The 22,377-nt window shown below is 34.2% G+C and overlaps 1 protein-coding gene across 14 annotated transcripts in view; it reads left to right on the top strand.

Moving 5' to 3' along the window:
- Positions 1 to 22,377, top strand: part of ODR4 (odr-4 GPCR localization factor homolog) — a 91,361-nt gene that overhangs the window by 19,585 nt on the left and 49,399 nt on the right. For 12 of the 14 annotated variants that reach the window (XR_004031700.1, XR_004031699.1, XR_004031698.1 and 9 more), the window contains exons 10-13: positions 2,594 to 2,722; positions 3,247 to 3,337; positions 10,229 to 10,414; positions 21,614 to 21,724. Coding sequence is in view for 5 of the 14 variants with exons in the window: in XM_030818737.1 (XP_030674597.1) it covers positions 2,594 to 2,722; positions 3,247 to 3,337; positions 10,229 to 10,414; positions 21,614 to 21,724 (517 nt within the window). In the remaining 9 variants the exon portion in view is untranslated. Of the gene's footprint in view, positions 1 to 2,593; positions 2,723 to 3,246; positions 3,338 to 10,228; positions 10,415 to 16,014; positions 16,098 to 21,613; positions 21,725 to 22,377 lie in introns of all 14 variants that reach the window. The other 2 variants (XR_004031702.1, XR_004031701.1) reach the window with 2 other exon arrangements.

Genomic DNA, 22,377 nt, shown 5'->3' with positions numbered 1-22,377 from the left:
CTCTTGAAATACTTTCCATTTATCTATTCTATCCTGTTTATACACTCAGATGATTATTTCTGAATCATAGTTTATGTTCAGTTATTAATTTTTTTCAAGAAGTATTTATTGAGTTTGTACAATGGCCGGACACTGATTATGTTATTCTCCTTGCTCAAAATTTCTTAAGTGTTCTGTACTGACTAGTTAGAGAAGTCCAACTCAGGGTTCTTCATAGCCTCAGCATACCTTTTTGTTCTTATTTTCTACCTCATTTTCTAGATATATGCTTGCCGTACCTTTAAAACTCTATTTCCTGAACTATGTATCATGTCTTTGCTCTTTTCTCTGTCACCCAAACTGTCAAAATCCTATCTGTACATTAAGATCTAGCCCAAATGCCACTACTCGTGTAAGATTTCATTTGGTTCCCATAGAAATGGGGATCTTCTCTTTTTCAAATACTTTGTCAGCATCACAGAAGTTCCCTCACCTATAGGCTGTTTGTCAGCCAGGTTATTCCTAAGTCCAGATAACCAAGAGGAGTTTACATTTGTAGACCCCAACTGGTTTACATTTCCACCTAAAAGGAATGAGTCAGACCTTACATTCTTTAAAACTTTTCCTGGCTGAGCATGGTGGCTCATGCCTGTAATCCCAGCACTTTGGGAGGCCTAGGCAGGGTGATCGCTTGAGCCTAGGAGTTCAAGATGAGTCTGAGCAACAAGTGAAACCCTGTCTCTACAAAAAAATACAAAAATTAGCTGGGGGTGATTGTGCGCGCCTGTAGTCCCAGCTACTTGGGAGGCGAAGGTGGGAGGATCGATTGAGCCTAGGAGCTTGAGGCTGCAGTGAGCTGTGATAGCATCACTGCACTCTAGGCTGGATGACAGAACAAGACCCTGCCTCAAACAAAACAAAATAAAACCAACCAACCAACCAAAAAATACCTCTTTTCTTTAATATGTGTGTGTATAGTCTTTAATAGTCTAGTCTATTTTGGAAAACAATGCCGTAATTAAATATAGATAGATGATAGATAGATAGATAGATAGATAGATAGGTGTATATACACACATACACATATATTTACATATACTAATATATAAATGTGTTATATGTTAAAAATATATAAATTATATGTTAAATATGTAAAATAGGGCATTCTTTTTAGAGTAGTTTTGTCTACAGTAAAAATTTGTGGAGTAGATAGGGGAAGCCTGTTACTCCTCTTCCAACCCCACCTTATTGATGTATCAATGAACTCTACATGTGTCATATGGAAGCTTATTCCAGACATTGTATCAGCATCATCACACTGCTGCTTGGTTTGATGATAGCCATTTTTGAATGGACCCAGGACCTTTGGAGCTGTGTGGTCTGTGGCAAATGTTTTATCAACAAGTCCTTGACCATGTTAAAGTTTAAATTGTTAAACAACACCTAGAAGATTTACATTGCCTTAGACATTGCTTGAATTACACTAGACATCAAATAATGCTCTTTCAATAGCTTTGCATGTAAATATTCTACTCTTCATTATTTTTACGCATTTATTCCTGATGGCATAAGCACATAGGCACTAAGCACTTTTCACAAGTTGTATAATTTGACTTTTGTTCTTCAGAATTGATTTTGTTGTTGAATGACTTAGACTCCAAGTGTTCTTAGAACATAAATTACTTCCTTACCATTTCCATTTTTGGTTATTTTTTTAAATCATGATTTTTTGTTTCCATTGTTATTATAGGCCTCTATTGCAGGTTGAGTGTGCCTTATTTGAAATGCTTAGGACCAGAAGTGTTTTGGGTTTGGGATTTTTTTTAGATTTTGTAATATTTGCAGAATACATACCAGTTGAGCATCTCTAATCCAAAAATCTCAAATCTTATATGCTCTAATTACCTTTTCCTTTGAGCATCACATTGGTGCTCAATAAGTTTTGGATCTTGGAGCATTCAGGATTTTCAGATTAGGGATGCTCAACCTGTAGTACTTTAACTATTTTGATACTGTCCTTGTTTTTGGCACTTATTAAAATGATGGGGTTGAAAATGTATGTGAAACACCTGAAAACCAAACAAGAGCACTGGCATTCCTTAGACCAAAGAGGATGGGACTAGTTCATGAAAGTTTTTGGTTGAAAGTGTGTAAATCTATGTGTCTGTGCATTGCTTGTAGTTTTACCGTAGTTATCACGTCCCACTTTGTATTTGTTATTGTAAACTTATTTTGCATTGCACAACTTACATCTACTACATCATATCTTCTTTGTATATCTTTTAATCATCACAGTACTGATGTGAATAATTTGCAAATAATATATTTTTAGGAACATATTGAGTGAATATTGAACCATTTTAGATGGTTATGTTAGAAAAATTTAGATGTAGTTGTGTTTAATTTCAGTATACCTTCAAAATGCCTGGAAAATAATATGTAACTTATAAAAACAAATGTGAAGGCCTTTAAATAATTTGCAGAGAATAATTTCAAATGCTTGGCTCAGTCAAAACTTTCTTCTCTCTTCATAAAATCGCTAATATAATGTTTAAATATTTCCTGTAGTTAATCATTGTTGGTTATTAGAACTTAAACAGATTTTGTCTTTCAGCTCCTGAATTCAGACCACAGATCCACAGCCACAGTCCAGATATGTAGCGGTTCTGTAAACCTTAAGGGTGCTGTGAAATGCAGAGCTTATATTCACAGCAGTAAACCCAAAGTTAAAGATGCTGTGCAGGTACAAAAAGGAATAACTAGCATATGGAACCATGTTAACTATTAACAAAAACCTAAAATTTTACCGTTTTTTAATCTTTCATTTTGTAATTATTAATTTGATTTTAACTGCTAATGGCCTATTGTGCAGTCCAAATGTACCATATAATTGGTGTCAAGATTTTCATATGTAGAGTATCTATTTTGTGCCTTTTTAAAAATGATGACTATACAAGTTTAGTAAGTGTTCCACTGTTGTACATATTAGTATGTAATTTGGAACACTGCAATTATTTTCTTAGATGTGAAATTTTATTCATTTATCTGTTTTTAATTATTTAGATATGGTCTAGGCAAATTTGTCATTAAACTATAAATTTGTTAATAAGTGTGCTAAATAAGTGGAAATAAAACACGGAATGATGTATCAGTTATTTAGTGGGCATGATTGTACTGGAAAGCAAATTATGTTTTTTTTGTTAGTTAAATATTGTAAATCTAAAGTATTTTATTTCTTACTGTGTTTTTGTGTGTTTTTCCCTGTAGGCAGTAAAGAGGGATATATTGAACACAGTTGCTGATCGTTGTGAAATACTATTTGAGGATCTGCTTTTGAATGAAATTCCAGAAAAAAAAGTTATGAGTATAAAATAAGTACTTTTTTGCATATCTTCGACTGATATAGTAATATGGTAATAAGATATCAAGATATAGCAGATACGTCATCTTTTATAGCTACCTATCTATATTTTCAAACAGTATATCATCTTTTATTATTGGATTGGATGAAAATTTTTCAATTGCTACTCAGATTTTTTTTTTTTTTTTTTTTTTAGACAGAGTCTCGCTGTGTTGCCCAGGCTGGGGTGCAGTGGCACAGTCATGGCTCACCTGCAGCCTCAGCCTAGGGCTCAAGCAGTCCTCCTACCTCACCCTCCCTAGTAGGTGGGCCTGCAGGCACATGCCATGATGCCTTGCTAATTTTTGGTATTGTTTTTTTAGAGACAGGGTTTTGCCATGTTGCCCAGGCTGGTCTCAAACTCCTGAACTCAAGTGATTCACTGTCCTTGGCTTCCCGAAATGCTGGGATTACAGGTGTGAGCCACCATGCTTGGCTGTAGAAAAATGTTTTTGAACACTTTATCAAATTTAGCAAATTTGTCAACAATTAAGAATTTCAGGGAGGATTTTTAAAAAAATTAATTCCAAGTGAACTTCTCCTGCCAGAATGAGTAAACTTTGTTGACATTTTAAAGTTAATATTTTTTGTTAATATCTATGAGTGTTTTAAATAATTTAGCCATAATCAAAATATTATTTATTAGTGTTAAATGCTATATAATAGCTCGTTTAATAGGTACTATTTATATAAATGACACTAGTTTATATGCTTCTCAGCTATTACTCTAACAGACTTCATTAGGTTTGAAAAAGGCTGAGTTACAGTATCTTACCCATTAATAATGATTGCAACTTTTGGGAAACATAGCAATTTATACCATCGCAGTAATCTGTATCAAAAGCAAGTTAAAATATTGAGTACACTTTTTAAAGCTACATCATCATCTCCCCATTCTTATTATTCTGATGTGAGTGGATTTGCGATTCACATTTAGATATGTACATAATTGAAACATTCATATTAGCCTCGGGTTCCAGCAATTCTCCTGCCTCAGCCTCCCGAGTAGCTGAGATTACAGGTGCCCACCACCACGCCTGGCTAATTTTTGTATTTTTAGTAGAGACAAGGTTTCACCATGTTGGCCAGGCTGGGCTCAAACTCCTGACCTCAGGTGATCCACCCACCTTGGCCTCCCAAAGGGGGATTACATGCATGAGCCACTGTGCCTGGCCCACATTAGCTTTTGAAGGGAATATTTTTATGTTCATAGGAAAAAAAGCAAAGCTCCTCTATATAACCAACTTCTTTTAGTACTACTGATAGCTAGTATATTAAGTTTGATGGACTAATTATAATCTTTTTTTTATATTCCTAGTATGCTAGATTCTATGATTGGCAGATTTAACATCCTTCCCATAATTCACAACCCTAAAGTTCCGTTTACTAATAATTTATAATTTTGCTGGAACATGAATTTGAATCTTACATGCAACAATTGGATTGAGAGTTTTGGGAGGGCAGTATGTGGGACCTGTTCACATAGTCCATCAGTCTAGCAGCCCCATCTTAGTGTGGCTTTGTTTTTGCAATATGACTTTGAGTTTGTGGTAACTCCTGTGGTGTAAATCATTGCTTCACTTTCTGAGCAACAGCATATGTTATAGCTGCATTGCAGGTTTCAAGATTTTCAGGGTGTGGGGATGTATCCACCATTATTGTTAAAGATCTACCTTATCAGACACATTAGTATACTCTTCTATTTAAAAATCCTTTATAAAAGTGGTATTATATGGCTATCCTGGTATTCTTTCATATTGTTAGTACTTTGAAATTTTTGCTGATGTTCATTTAGTAAAATTAATGGCCCCTAACAGCAGTTGTACTGTTCGTATGTTAAACTTGATACATTTGGAAGTTAATGTTAAAGCCTAATCCTAAATTTTTAAAAGGTGAAAAAATTTTTACTGGTAACTGGGTGGCCTTGGGACCTGTGTGAAGAGCATAGACTGTAGTTTGGTGGAAAGACCAAAGACTTTGAAGTTCTCGGATTCTGTGTCTATTCTGCTCCTAGCAGAGTGACCTCAGGCAAATGACTTTATAGGTATCGTCCGTCTGTCTGTCTTTCTTTTTCTTTTCTTTTCTTTTCTTTTCTTTTCTTTTCTTTTCTTTTCTTTTCTTTTCTTTCTTTCTTTCTTTCTTTCTTTCTTTCTTTCTTTCTTTCTCCTTCCTTCCTTCCTTCCTTCCTTCCTTCCTTCCTTCTTCTTTCTCTCTCTTTCTGTCTCTCTCCCCTTCCTTCCTTCCTTTCTCTCTTTCTCTTTCTCCTTCCTTCTTTGTCCCATCCCGTCCCATCCCTTCCCTCCCTCCCCTCCCCTCCCTTCCCTTCCCTCCTTCCCTCCCTCTCTTTCTTTCTATGATCACATAGTTTTTGACATTCTTTTGATGTGATGTATTACATTATTAATTTTTGTATGTTGGATCATCCTTGAATCTCTGGAGTAAACCCCACTTGATTACGATGTATTATCTTTTTGATGTACTGTTGCATTCGGTTTGCTAGTATTTTGTTGAGGATTTTTGTGTCTGTTCATCAGGGATATTGTCGTGTAGTTTTCTTTTTTTTGTGTCTTTGTTTGGTTTTGGTATTAAGGTTATGCTGATCTCATAGAATGAGTTAAGAGTTCTCTGTGCTTCATTTTTTTTGTAATAGTTTGAGAATAATTGGTGTTATTTCTTTTTTAAAGGTTCGGTATAATTCATTGGTAAAACCATCTAGTCTTGGAGTTTTCTTTGGAGATTTTTCATTACTGATTCACTCATATGATTTTTTATCCGTCTGTTAAGTTTTTCTATTTCTTCTTGTTTTCTGTCTCTTTTTTCTCTCTCTCTTTTTCTTTCTTCCTTTCTTTCTGTGAAGACCTTGAAGTTCTCGGGTTCTGTGTCTATTCTGCTGCTAGCAGAGTAACTTCAGACAAATAACTTTATAGGCATCCTATTCTCTTTCTTTCTTTCTTTCCTTCCTTCTTTCCTTCCTTCCTTCCTTCCTTCCTTCCTTCCTTCCTTTCTTTCTCTTCTTTTCCCTCCCTCCCTCCTTCCCTTCCTTCCTTTGTTTCTTTCCTTCTCTCCTCTTTTCTCCTCTCCTTTTCCTCCCTACTTCCTCTCCTTTCCTTTTCCTTTTCCTTTTCTGTCTCCTTCCTTCCTTCCTTCCTTTCTTCCTTTCTTCGTTCTTTTTTTTAATGAGAGACAGGGTCTGTCTCTGTCACCCAGCCTGGAATGCAATAATGCAGTTATAGCTCACTGCAGCCTTGAACTCTTCGTCCTAAGTGATCCTCCTGCCTCAGCCTCCTGAGTAGCTGGGACTACAGGCAAGGGCCACCATGCCTGGCTAATTTTTTTTTTTTTTTTTTAACTTTTTTGTAGAGACAAGAGTCTTTGCTATGTTGGCCAGGCTGTAGTCCTGTGGCTGTGCACAGGTATGATCATAGCTAAATACAGCTTTGAACTCCTGGCTGTAAGGGATCCTCCTCCCTCAGCCTCCCAGGTGGCTGGGACTACAGGCGCATGGCAGTATGCCTGGCTAATCTTTTAATTTTTACTTTTTTGTGGAGATGGGGCCTTGTTATGTTGTCCAGGTGGTCTCAAACTCCTGGCCCCAAGCAGTCCTCCCAAAGCACTGGGAATTATAGGCGTGAGCCACTATGAATGGCCCCATTTTCTTATATATAAAATAGGCATTATGGTACCTACTTTTTGAGGCTGCAAGATTAAATGAGATGATGTTTGTAAGGCCCCTAATAAAATTGGTGTAAGCCAAGCCCTCCTCAAGTGGTATTGATACCATGTTGGAGATGATGGAGGAGAACAACTTATGTTAATTGTCTTTAAAATGCCTTAACTTCAATTTTTGGGAAATTTAGCATATTTCAGACAGAAATAAGATGTAACTATATATTCAACACTTTAGTAACAGGATAATTATTCCAACAACATATTAGTTGATCTTAGGTATCAAGATAAAAGAATACATTGTAAGTGTGATAATATAAATAAATGTAAATTCTTTAAAAATTTTTTTTTTAATTTTTAACTTTTGTGGATACATAGTAGGTATATATATATATATATTTATGAGGTATATGAGATGTTTTGATACAAGCATGTGATATAAAATAATCATCATGAAGAATGAGTTATCCATCCCCTCAAGCATAAATAAATGTAAATTCTGATGTTGAATTTATACACCAAATTGTTAGATATTAGATTTTGTCCTCATTTTACTTAGCTTATTTTTCTCATATACTGGTAAGATCTTATAGATGCTGTAATATAGTAAAATGTAGAATGTATGCCATAAAATTAACCTGAATTAGAGTATTTTTGCATGCATGAGGAAGTCTGTTAAGGACATGATAACTTTATATATCTGATCTCTAAAGTAAACCTAGGCTTTTAATTTTGGCTATCCAGATAAAAGAACTTAGTATTTCAATGTCAGTTTAAAAAAAAAACAAAAAACTCCAATTAATCCTTGCATTTGTTGTGATCTTCCTCTTTGATTCCTCTTAAGACACAGCCTAAGCCTTCTTCACTGTTATAAGTCTTCATTTGATCCTGCTCAACTTACTCTCATAGATGACCTACTCATTGTGAAAATGAAGGTCATCAGTTATGAAACCTCTTACCTTTGCCCATCCCTACATCAGTATCCTCTGTACCACTCCACTGTCTTCCCAGAACATTTGTAATCCTCTTTGCCTTTGCCCATGATTCCACTCTCTGAATGGCACTTCTCCATCCCTTTATGCAGATGTCCTCTTATCCTTTAAGTTTCAGCTCTGCTATCACCTATTCTAAAAAAATTTCTATAAAAAATAAATACATAAACAACTTAAAAGTTTCTGTACTACTCTGATACCAGCTAGGACATTTAACCAATAGAAACCAAATTCTTACTATATTGGCTTAATTTTAGATTTTTTTTATTTGTTTTGACTTTATTCAGATAAGGTTGAACTAGATACTGTGACATGAGGATATTCCTAAAGGATTCTGCTTTGGAGTGCTTTTTGAGATGTGTCTTTTCCAAAAGATTTCTACTCCCATTTAAACCTCAGACCAACAGAAAACAAGTCTTACTTAGATACTAAATTGCTAATTTAACTTCTTAATTTGAAAGTTGTAGTGCTTTTTCTTTTTAATGAGTAATTTAAATTTATTGGAACCAGTTATTTAATGTTTGATTTTGTTTTTAGCTTGTTATTTTTCAGGTAGACCAAGAATTGATGTAGTTTGAAATGGTTTTAAAATTTTGCATGCCAATTGCACATGCCCGTTATAGTCATTTTTGAGTTTTTACTTAATCTGTTCCAAGTACCTGTGGCCCAAAATAAAATAATATAGTCCTAATTTCAGTGTGTGGACAATTTTCGTGCTACAGTACAAATTGCAGTAATATTCTTCTACAGCTAGGAGGCAGTCTGGTCAAAGACTAAATTTCTCTCCCAGTTCTCATGTGCAAACAAGATAATACACAGAACCGGGAAGGAACACGTAGTTTAAGCCATTGCATTTCCTGTGACACTTAAGGCATTGTTCGTCATCTTCTGTTTGTAATTATGTAAAGTTACCACTAGTTTCTTGACGACGAAGTCTAGGTTACTATTAAAGTAAGCCCTAGTTTTCCACTTGATCTTTACATTAGTAACTTTTTAATCATATCTGTTGCTGAAAGAGGTCATTCTTTTCACAAAATTTCTATCTTTCTGATAGTTCATAAGAATCGTAGCATTTAACTAAAAAGTAATTATTTACATGCAACAGTGACTATGTTAGAAATTAGGGGAAATAATATATTCCAGTTTGTAAGTATTCACAGAAGAATGAGATATTTATTTAGATTTATTTTTTTCTAAAAATGATTTAAGGCTTTTTACAAAGAAGCATAAGTAAACAAGTGAAAATAAATATTTGTAATAAAGAGTCAAAGGGAAGGTAAAAAAAGAAAGCAAAATGGAGTTGGTAGTGAGATAGGTACACAAAACTGCATATATGACTAGATATCCTAAACATGCTTGATATAGGAAGGGGGCTACATCTAGTAAGATGAAATTCATGGGGAGATTAATACAAAAATGTATTCTATCAGATCCTGTGCACTTGATGTAAGGTGGCCAGTAATTTGGCTCCAAACTTGGATGAAGAAGAGAAAAACCAACTATAAAATGTACAGTGCCTATGAGGTTAAAAGAGACAAGAAGGACAGTAGTTTCTGACATCAAGGACAAAATTGTCTCTTGAGTGTTCTTCATAGGACAGTGGGTCGTATAAGAATGTGTAATCAACATCTTTATATTGAAGGCAATGATAAGTTTATTTTATTTTTATTTTTATTTCGAGATGGAGTCTCGCTCTGTTGCCCAGGCTGGAGTGCAGTGGTGCGATCTTGGCTCACTGCAACCTCCACCTCCCGGTTCAAGAAATTCTCCTGCCTCAGCCTCCTGAGTAGCTGGGATTACAGGCACCTGCCACCACGCCTGACTAATTTTTGTATTTTTAGTAGAAACGGGGTTTCACCATGTTGGGCACGTTGGTCTCCAACTCCTGACCTCAGGTGATCTGCCCACCTCAGCCTCCCAAAGTGCTGGTATTACAGGCATGAGCCACCGCGCCTGGAGATAAGTTTATTTTTCATAGGAGTATCATTTAGGTTCCTTGCAAAGACCAGGGGTTTTGAGGTAAAGCAGAATTTGGTAAGAGCAATTTTGTGCCAGATCAGCCAGAAAATGAAAAAAATATTGACCTTTTAAGCTTTATTTCTATTAGTTTTTGTATGTACTTCTAAAATATGTATCACTGATACCAGTGACAAACCTATCTAAATATTGATAATATTTCTTTTCCTTTTAGATTCTGAAAAAGAGTTCCATGTCCTCCCTTATCGAGTCTTTGTTCCCCTTCCTGGATCCACTGTAATGTTGTGTGATTATAAATTTGACGATGAGTCAGCTGAAGAAATCAGGGACCATTTTATGGAGATGTTGGATCATACAATTCAGATAGAAGATTTGGAAATTGCAGAGGAAACAAACACAGGTCATTATATGATGCTATTTAATAGAACCTGATTAGATTACAGCTAAGATTTTACCTATGAGATGTCTAGTTTAAATATCATGTCTTTAGATTTTTTTTAAAGCTAGTTCTGTTTGACACTTCGAAATACTAACTGAGACATTTTAAAATATATGTTTAATTTCTACTTGTCTAGACATACAGTGAGTATTTCCTGGGAAATTGTACCAAAATTTAAGATACTAAGGTGTTTTTCAAGCTTAGCAAGTAGATCTTAATAAAACAAGTTCAGGATTAAGTAGATAAAATTACAAAGCTTTAAGGTATTTCTTTAAATATAAAAGTTTTCTCAAAACTCATTATCTTACTTGGTAAAGCTTCATGTCAGAACAAAGTTTTAAAACACTAATTTATTAAACATTTTCTCCATATTATTTGCCTTTTATTTTTTCATATCTCTTTCATGTAATTGGGATACTAAGCCAAAATGGACAGTTCCAGAAATTAGATTACTTTTATAGAGCATAGATTTGCTTTACTATCCAGGTTTTGTAACACATTTTTTTTTTCCCTAGCCATCACTTTCACATTTGACTTTACACTTTGGCAGACTGTTTTGGTTTTTTTTGCTTTCTTTTTTGTTTCTAGTGAGTTCAGGGTATGAAAACATGTCTATAAATAAATATGTAAGTTCCTTTTCTGATTTCTTAGTTATTCTTTGCATAGTTAATTCTCCCTTCAGGAATAGGGTGTTTGATTCAGAGTGTGCTTGAGATTATAGTGAGTCAAGTAAGTATTTGATTGGGGAACTTCAAATCTATAGTAAACTGCCTCAAGTTAGTTGCAAACCACCCTTTAGTTTTTCAGCAATACCAGATCATGATGTAGAGCAATAAGCTTGTTTCAGTGGGGAAAATAAAATATTCTAAATTGCCCAATGCCGGATGTTAAAGAAGCAACTACTTTCTAATCCCATGAAAACTAATACTTTTAAAGATACAACTGTATCATAGTTCCATGAAAACTAATATTTTTAAAGATATAACTGTAGCAGACGGAAAGTATCTGCTTTTTGAAAGTAGACGGGTAAAAATGTTTACTGCTTTCCAAAATTTATTTTCCTTGGTTAGTGACTGCGTTATCTCTGCCAACAAAACTTAGAATCATGAGGAAAGGGATTTTTGTTTGTTTTGTTCACTTCTGTATCGTTAATGCCTAGCAATAGTTCTTGAGCCATTCTGTTGTTGAATAGATCTTATAATGTCGGTAGGATCATTCGAATTGACCTAATTTAACCTCTTAATACTGAAAACTATATCCCTAGCAGATGGGGATTCAGATTCTATTCTTCTTTATTCTAAATACCAATCTGCCTCCCTGTAACCTATTCTTTCAGTAATATACAGCAATAAAACATGAGTACCATTTCCTCACTGAGACCATGCTTTAAATTTGAGAGCAACTATTATGTTCTAAATATTTCAAAGCCATATATTCTCACCTACCTTAAACTGTTCTTTTTATTACAGTTTCCAGACCACATTTTTTTCTTACCACCTTGTTTGCTTTCTGGTAGATTAGGGATTTTTAACCCGTGGGGTTCAAAACCTTTGGTGTCAGAGCTGAACTTTTAGAAAGTCCACAAACCACTTGAAAGTAATTGTATGATTTTTTTCTGAAGAAAAGGTCTATCGCTTTCAAAGAGTTGGTAACTAAGAAAAATTAAAAATTACTTCTTAAATGTACTCTGGTTTGCCTTTCTTGAAATATGTTACCCTGACGAAGCTAATGCTATAAAAATAATATAGCCATTATTTATATATCTGCCAGGCGCAGTTTTAAGAGTCTTACAAATACTAAATTATCATTCCTTATAACAACCCTGTGATGTAAATAATATTATTAATCCTATTTTCCAGATGAGAGAATTAAGGCTCAAAAAGGCCAGGTAACTTTTCAAAGTTACATTGCTTGTAATGGTGGAGCTGGAATTTAAACTTAGGCAGTTTGGTTTTAGAGTCTGTGCTTCTTTTCTAAAAATTTTGTTTTACTGCCTTTCTGTAGGGGCTAAATAATGAAGTATAATAGGATTATTTTCCATGATATAGATATATATTTTAGCCTGGTGTTCTTCATTCCATCCCTTTAGACATTTTCAAGTGTAAATGGATGATGTTACATTATCTTGGTTTAATTTCATCTAGATTATGTCAATATAATTTCTCATTTGTTGGCTGGAATCTTGGATCTCATTATTTATGTTTATATAAACATAATATAAACAATATATAATGTTTATATATAATGTAAACATAATATAAACAATATATAGTGTTTATATATAATATAAACATATACATATATAAACATGTAATATAAACAATTTATGTGTATGTGTATAAACAAAAATGTTTATATATGTGAACATGTTTATGTTTATATGAATGTTTATAAAATATATAATATAAACAATATATAAATATATTGTTTTCTTATAAAAATATAAAAATATGTCATGTTTATATATAATTTTTCAAATTATTTGTCACATTCTTAGTACATATCACATTCTTAAACTAAGAATGACTAAGGGTAGCACTGTATGCAAAACTTGCCCCATTCACAAGTTACTTTAAAAGTCAGACATAAAAGAATAGGAAAAGAGAGTCATTTCATCTAGGTTTTTAAAATAATTCTTAAAAAATATTTCTGTCTTAAGTATTTTTAACTCATTTAATTTCATGTTGTATGTTAAACACAAGTATATAGACTAGTTTAAAACTATTTTATTCAGTTCTTTTTAAGTTATATTTTAAACAGTTAATAACAGAGGTTCATATTCTTTCTTTACATTGCTAAGACATTAAAAAAAAATTTAACTTGGGCAACATGGTGAAACCCTGTCTCTAAAATAAAAATACAAAAATTAGCTGTAGAGGTTTCAATGGGCCGTGTTTACACCACTGCCGTCCAGCCTGGGCGACACAGTAGGACCCTGTCTCAAAAAAAAAAAAATTAAGTAGCTTCAACCACTGTAATGTATTCCTAAGAGGTAACTATGGCAACCTGGCATGACAGCCTCCCAAAACCAAAACTAAACCCAATAAATTCAAATTCTCATGAAACCATTATATGTGCATTTCAGCAAACATCTGTTGAAAGAGCAAAAAGGGCCTTTGCCTCTCTTGCTTACTGTTGTGTTTCTAGCACTTTACTAAGAGCTTAGCCTTAGCACGTCGTAGGTATTCAGTAGATATTTGTTGACTGAATAAATTATTTATTTTGTCATTCCTATGGATTGGGGTCCAAAGAACAACAAAATGCTGATCCTGTCTTCAAGGAGCTAAGTAGATTTTTGTTTGTTTGTTTGTTTGTTTGTTTTTTGAGACGGAGTCTCGCTCTGTCTCCCAAGCTGGATTGCAATGTTGCATTCTCAGCTCACTGCAACCTCTGCCTCCCAGGTTCAAGCGATTCTTCTGCCTCAGCCTCCTGAGTAGCTGGGATTACAGGTGCGTGCCACCAAGCCCAGCTAATTTTTGTATTGTTAATAGAGATGGGGTTTCACCATGTTGGTCAGGCTGGTCTCTAACTCCTGACCTCGTGATCCACCCACCTTGGCCTCCCAAAGTGCTGGGATTACAGGTGTTAGTCACCATGGCCAGCCAATAGAGTTTTTTTTTTAAATGTCTGTGTAGATACTATGTTTTTACTAACTTCAGACTAGTTCAGACTAGGTAAACTCCTTCACTAAACTTTCTTGTAGTTCCCTCTTCTATGCTGTTCTTCTATAATACTTTACATACTTGTAATTATTTAAATCATCAATTGCATATTTAATGTTGATCTTTCACATTAGACTATAAGACTTTTGACAGTAAGTATTTATTTATCTGTACCTAAAACATGGTAGGTGTTCCTAAGTATTTGTTACTGATTCATAAATACTGAATAAATGATTCTTAGGAAACTACAGCACTTCTTGTTTTCACATTTATTTCATACTTGAGAAATTATTAGCTTATGCCTGTACAGACAAGGTTTTTAAGGTTTGTGTAGTATAGTATACTGAACATGTTGAAGGTTTAAAAAGGTTATAATATTCATAGCTGTATGGCTCAGTAGTTCAGAACATTTTCAGGAGTATTGAACATTTAAGACATGAAATTATGTCTTTTATATGAAAATATGTAGCACTAGTTGTTGCCCCAGAAATTTTAATCTAGTTTACAGCATTTAGTATGTCTATTTATCAGATGTTTATTAAGCTTATGCTCTGTTCAAGACAATATAATAGATATGAATCAATAACTTGATTCCTTTCCTTTAGAAGCCTAGAGGAAAGATAGAATATATGTGTGTGATTAGTTATGCAGAGAATGTAGTAAGGTCCTCAGAGTACCTAAGAACTCCCATCAAGATTAGTGATCAGAATTTTAGGGTCTCCAGTGATTTGGTTAATAATTTAATCAGAAAAAAGTCTCTATTATAGGCATTAGCAGTAATCTATAATATACAGTAACAAAGTTTTGGCATTCCTATATTAAAATTTTAGTGGGCTGGGTGCAGTGGCTCACACCTGTAGTCCCAGCACTTTGGGAGGCCAAGGCGGGTGGATCACCTGAGGTCAGGAGTTCAAGACCAGCCTGACCAACATGGAGAAACCCCATCTCTACTAAAAATACAAAGTTAGCCAGGTATGGTGATGCATGCCTGTAAACCCAGCTACTCGGGAGGCTGAGGCAGGAGAATCACTTGAACCCGGAAGGCGGAGGTTGTGGTGAGCCAAGATCGTGCCATTGCACTCCAGCCTGGGCAGCAAGAGTGAAACTCTGTCTCAAAAAAAAAAAAAAAAGTAAATTATTTCCCTTTTTTTATTCTTTATTATAATGTTGAGTATCCCTAATCTGAAAATCTAAAATCTGAAATGCTCCAAAATTTGAACCTTTTTGAGCACCGATATGATGCTCAAAGGAAATGTTCATTAGAGCATTTCAGATTTTGGAGTTTTGGATTAGGAATGCTAAGCTGGTGTACTGCAAATATTTCAGAATTCAAAAAAATATGAAATCTGAAGCACTTACAGTCCCGAGCATTTTGGACGAGGAATACTCAACCTGTACAACTTTTATGTTTCACTTCAACTGAAAGGTCACTGAAAGCACACACCAGTTTTATAAATTGATGCTCTGTAATATACAGTGTATAATCCTACTTGTGTTGAAAGTTTCATAGTTTTGAATGATGTTTACTTTTGCAAATAAGTAAAAATTTTAGCCTCAAAACAATATACTTTTTATCCATTATTGTCAGATATAAATGCTATTCTCTAATGAATTGTTTTTATTTATATATATACTAAATAATCTTAATCCTCTTTCTTGGGTTCCCTCAGTAAACTTTATCATTAGCATTATTTTTACCCTGTGAAATATTAGCATGAACCAGTAAATATGAAATACCTTAAAATAACATAGAAATCTTAGGTAATATATAAATATTAATACATATGTCTGATTTGTGGATTTTAATTTTCATAAACCTTTAATATTAAAACAGTTATATGTTTCACACTGTATTTAAAAATTATTTACTGTCTATATTTCTCTTTTTTATGCTGACAGTCTAGTATAGAGATGGATTAACAGTAGGAAGAGTTTAATATTACAAGAACAAAGGAAGCAAAACAGCAATTTGGAAAGTTTAGGTGTGTATACTTACATGTATGCCATATTAAACTCATGGTTTCTAGATGATATTACACATTTTTCTAATATTGTATAATGTATTGAAGATACTTCAGTATGGTAGGTATGATCCTTTCAGGACTCTGCCCTGTTTTTGAAAGTTACATGGATCTCAAGTGAGTGACTGAGTGAGTGAGTGATGTCTATTCTTGGCTGCCTATTATGTATTGGGATTCTACAGATAAAATATATAGTCCTGACTCTCAAGAAGCCCACAGTGCAATGGGAAATACAAAGAAATGAGTTATTTCAAAACAAGGTGGCCCATATGCTGTAATGTGCTGATCCCTGGTTTTATTATTAATATCTAATTATTTGAAATTATTAATTGCTGAAACCACTAATAGTTCTATAATAAGAACGAACAGAGAAGAGTCAGAACTCTTAGCAGAGGCACTATCTCTGTAAGGGATTCAGGGAAAGCTTCTTAGAGCAGGTGACATTTGAGTTCATTTTGAAGGATGAATACAAATAAAAGTAGCCTTTTAGGAATTGAACACTGGTATGAGACGTATTACAACCAAGAATATGACTTACCTAGAAGTATAAGTTTCATCAAGCATTTGTTAAATTGGAAGGAAAGATGTAGTAATTCTGCATATTTATTATAAAGAACACATTCCCAAATAATAGAATAGAGTAAAAACATATGTTTTAATAGAAAAATTAAGTGCTTTTACATAAACATCCTATTTTTTTTTTTAGAATTATATGGACTTATTCACTCATTTACTTATTTATTCATTTACTCAAAGATAGTAGATGCCATAATTTTACAAAGATAATGTCCAGGAGTCCAGGCCTGCCACTTAAAACTAACCTTAAAGAAGTCCCCTCTGAGTCCTAGATTCTCTTGGGGTTGATGTGAGAATTTGGTAAAACTGTTAGGGAAAACACTTTCTAAACAGAAAGAGATCTATAAATGGAGAATGATATTAACACATTATTAGGCTTTTAAATACTGAACCTCTGACTTGTAATGAAAAATATTAATGTTAAAGTATGAAAATGTCTTATAATATGTATAAGTTTTCCTAAATATTTGAAATTAGAGTTTCCATATAAAATAAACCATAAAAAAGTGGAGCTCAAATGTTCAAATTCAAAAATTGGAATCAATTACTACACATTTAGGAACATTAAATTTGCTATAAACATTTTGCTTTGTCTTCTAAGTATTTAACATTACAGGTTGAGTATCCCTAATCTGAAAGTCTGAAATACAAAATGCTCCAAAATTAGAAACTTTGAGCACCAACATGATGCTCAAAGGAAATATGCTCATTAGAACATTTTGGGTTTTGGATTTCAGATTAGGGAGGCTCAACCAGTAAGTGTAACGCAAATAATCCAAAATTTGAAAAAAAAAATCATTTCAGGTAAAGGATGCTCAACTTGTATTATTTACCTGATTATTACTTATTTCTGTTCTATAGTATAGTTGCCCAAGTAGTTGCTATGTTTAAAATACATATTTTCCAAGTAAGTATCTTAAAATAACATACTTTTAAATGACTTAAGAGATGAAGAACAATTTGTTTGTCAAAATGACTCACTTGAGGTGAGGGATAACTATGGCTTTAAAATTTCTTAGCTGTGTTAGTCATCTCCTAGTAGACATTAACTTGATAATTTCAATGTACTTTTATCAACAGTACCATCTAAAAAAATTTGAAGTCATATGTTTAAAATCTGGTGAACCTCATCTTTGCCAATATCAGAGCTGAAATTAATTTTTGTCATTTGGTTAAACATTGACAATTATAAAGGAAAAATGAGTAATACTGAATATATAATTTTATGGCTACATCGCTGACTATAATGATACAGTAATTTAGGATTTAGGGATAGGAAGAACACAGGCAACTAAGGAGTTCAAGTCTTAACATTTCATTTTAAGCTTCTAAATAGTTCTGCCTACCTATCAGCAGCTTGGAATGAAATCTGAACATGTCTGCAACTTTTGCATGCATTCATAGCCCTTGTTTTCTCTCTCTTTTTGACAGCTGCTCAAGAATACTTTCTTAACATGATCAATTTTCGATTTGTCTGAATTTAAAATTACTTGGTTTTAAGGAATGGTTGAGATCTAATGTTCTATTGAATCACTGTGTTATTTGCATTTAAATTTCATGTAATATATTAAAACATTTGTTGGTGAAATAACACAGTGCCTGAGATTTGGTTTAAAAATCCTACAAGCCCCCACCAAAAATAAACAGACAAATAAATTGCTGTGATAAGGCCTTATTCATTATTGAAAAACATTGTGCTTCAGTAAAATTATCTCAAATTTTTATCAAACCTCATGATTTTATATGACATTTTTAAATTCAAGTAATAAATTTCCTATAGCAAACAGGTATAATTCATACCATCCATTATTTTTGTTTGTTATCTGATACAAGGATTTTATTGGCCCAAATATGGGGAAAAAAAAAAACAACCTTTTTAATTTTTTTTTTGAGACAGAGTCTTGCTCTGTTGCCCAGGCTGGAGTGCACTGGCACTATCTTGGCTCACTGCAAGCTCCGCCTCTTGGGTTCACGTCATTCTCCTGCGTCAGCCTCCTGAGTATCTGGGACTACAGGTGCCTGCCACCATACCCGGCTAATTTTTTTGTATTTTTAGTAGAGACAGGGTTTCACCATGTTAGCCAGGATGGTCTCCATCTCCTGACCTCGTGACCTGCCCGCCTCGGCCTCCCAAAGTGCTGGGATTACAAGCATGAACCACCGCGTCTGGCCAAAAAATACCTTTTTAACAGAGAGATTTGTTCATAGAAGAGCCGAAGTTTGTTTTTGTTTTTATTTAATGTAAAATTGTATTACCCATTCAACTTTTAGACCTATGGACTGAAGTTGGAAGAAATTTTAAATTACTGGGCTAATATAGTCTAGAACTGAGGTATTATAGCCCTTGAGAAAACTAGAAACTGGAAATATAGAAGACTAGTTATTCTTAGAGACAGTTCATAAGAATTTGTTGTTCTTTGTGACTGGTTTGATGTGTGAATAGAAAAAAAAACGGGGGAGGGTTTTTTTGTTGTTTGTTTTTAAAGTATTTTAGTTATATACTTGAAGAAGAAAAACAAAAAAGAATAGTGGTGCCCTTAATTCTAATAAGATAGTTACTAGGAATTATTTATGAAAATCATAAACTTTGATTTATGAGAAATTAATGAGAAGTAGGTAATTTTTTTTCTTTTTCATCCATTTTAGTATCACAGATACCTATTTCAGTAAGTTTATATGTCATTCTTTTGAGCTTGTGCTGCTATATTGGGGTGCAAAGATATCTATAAGAACATTGTAAATTCAACAATAGGCTATTTTACTTTAAATTTAAACAGTAATATTTACTATCTCTTGAGTTCTCTCTCTTTTTTTGGGGGTGGGGTGAGGGTAAATAAACAGATAAATCTAAAAATCTAAATAAACAGATAAATGCTTTCATAATCTAGTTCCCTGGAGTTCTACAGAGTAGCATTCTCCTGTCACCCCTAGGATGGAAGAAAGAAGCTGATCTGACTCTAGGAGTCCTCCCTCCCAGCTTCAGCCTGGGTAGCATACTTCTATCTTTTTTACACACTGGGAATTTCTGTCAGATTTTCTTTGTTTTCATAGGATTCTTCAGTCCTAGGGGAAAAAAACTGAAAACTATTAGCCTGTGTGGTCTCTGAGGATGTTATCAGTTCACACACTTTCATTCAGCATTAAATAAATTTGGATAGGCCAACCTGCATAAATTGCTGTCAGCATAATGAAATAGAAAGAGAACTTGTGTCCAAATCATCAGTCAAATGCCTGTGATGGTCAAAATGCACTTTAACCTCCCAGGTTATGTTTTCCATTTGTAAAATGCGATGATGTCCTTGCCTTGCTTACCATTCAGAGTTGTTTTAAGGTCAAATTTTTTATCATAGTTTAAATTTCAAGTTGGATCAAGAGTCAGCAAACTTTTTTTTTATACAAATAAATATTTTAGGCTTTGTGAGACACATAAGTTCTCTTTCACATTCTTTTTTTTTTTACAGTCTTTTAAAAATATAAAAAATAGATTTTTAGTTTAAGAACTTTTACAAAAATAGATCATGAGCCAGAGGCCCATGTACTGCAGCGTGCTGGTCAGTGGTTTTATTATTAATATCTAATTATTTGAAATTACTAATTGCTAAAACCACCAATAATGATATAAATTAGGCTGGGCATGGTGGTTCACACCTGTAATCCCAGCACTTTGGGAGGCCGAGGCAGGCAGATCACTTGTGGTCAGGAGTTTGAGACCAGCCTGGCCAACATGGTGAAATCCCGTCTCTACTGAAAATACAAAAATTAGGCCAGGCATGATGGCTCATGGCTGTAATCCCAGCACTTTGGGAGGCCAAGGTGGGCAGATTACCTGAGGTCAGGAGTTAGGGACGAGCCTGGCCAACGTGGCAAAACCCTGTCTTTACTAAAAATACAAAAGTTAGTGGGGCATAGTGGTGCACCCCTGTAGTCCCAGCTACTCGGGTGGCTAAGGCAGGAGAATTGCTTGAACCTGGAAGGTGGAGGTTGCAGTGAGCCGAGATCAGGCCATTGCACTCCAGCCTAGGCGACAGAGCAAGACTCTGTCTCAAATAAATTAAATTAAAATGCAAAAATTAGCCAGGTGTGGTGGCAGGTGGCTGTAATCCCAGCTACTCAGGAGGTTGAGGCAGGAGAATCACTTGAACCTGGGAGTCAGAGGTTGCAGTGAGCTGAGATCATGCCACCGCACTGCAGCCTGGGTGACACAGTAGGATTCTGTCTCAAAAAAAAAAAAAAAACAAGTAAATTAATCTCAAGAGTGAAGTTTACTCTGCTATGAATTTTGGTATAAATTTATCTCTACTACTACATAGTAAACAAATTATTATTATTGTTATTTCTTTTTGAGACAGAGTCTCGCTCTTTCACCCAGGCTGGAGTGCAGTGGTGCAATCTCGGCTCACTGTAACCTCCGTCTCCCGGGTTCAAGCAATTCTCCTGCCTCAGCCTCCCAAGTAGCTGGGACTACATGTGCACGCTGCCCCACCCGTCTAATTTTTTGTATTTTAGTAGAGATGGAGTTTCACTGTGTTGCCCAGGCTGGTCTTGAACTCCTGAGCTCAGGCACTCTTCCCGCCTCAGCCTCCCAAAGTGCTGGGATTACAGGCGTCAGCCACCATGCCTGGCCAACAAATTATAATTTTTGAAAGTCATTCAGAACTGGCTGTGTGGCCCTCTGGTGTAGTTCAATGATAAAGCTACATTGTTTTGAAAACTGTCAATTTGACATATATTCTATTAAATTTAATTCACCTACAATTGATAATGAACAAATTCATTATGTTATATAAAAAACAAGTAGAATGAAAATGGTGTTGTATAGTTTTTTATAATGTTCTTTAAAACTCAGTTTCATGTGTTAATCCTTATTTTATGTGCAATTTATTATTATTATACTATTTCAGCTTGTATGAGTTCCTCTATGAATAGTCAAGCTTCATTGGACAACACAGATGATGAACAACCAAAACAACCAATTAAAACTACAATGTTACTGAAAATTCAGCAAAACATAGGTATTTAATTTACTTCTTTTATAACACTGAAAACATATTTAGATTTGAGTTTTCTTGTTACTTTAAAATCTTTGTATTTCATTTCTTTCTTAAGATTGCTAGATTTAACAGTATTTATTGGGTATTATGGAAGGTGCCAGGCCCTAGAGATAGGAAGATTTATAATTCATACATTGTCATCTAAGTGCCCTCAAAGATGACACAGCCTATTAATTTTTAAAACGTTCTTAAAAGAAAAAGATGCAGAGTTTTGGGAATCAGTTAGTATAGTAGGGCTAATGTTTTACAAACTGGTATTCCTAGAATTACTCTTGCAGGAGATTTTGATATGTGTTCTATGACAAACAACGTCAAATTCAAGTCAGGAATTTTATAATGTATTTTTGTATTTTAAAGGCTCTAACAATTTCTTTAACATTTTTCAGACTTTTTGAACAAGGAACATGCAGACTATTGTTTAGTGGAGTAACAATTTGAGAAATACTAAGTTTTAAGACTTCTGACTGAGAGTTAGGAGCCAAAAGATTTAATTGTAGTTCTTGTCATTCATTAGATAAATTTAATTAATTTTTTTGTACGTGTGTGTGTGTGTGTGTCTGGACTACTATGGTCAGTTTCTTCCTTTAGCTTACTATAATCAGGAAAAAATAAAA

This window comes from Nomascus leucogenys, chromosome 9, assembly GCF_006542625.1.
Source record: "Nomascus leucogenys isolate Asia chromosome 9, Asia_NLE_v1, whole genome shotgun sequence".
NCBI classification, from domain to species: domain Eukaryota; kingdom Metazoa; phylum Chordata; class Mammalia; order Primates; family Hylobatidae; genus Nomascus; species Nomascus leucogenys.
Note: the sequence above shows the minus strand (reverse complement) of the source record. Positions and strands in the feature narration are given on the sequence as shown.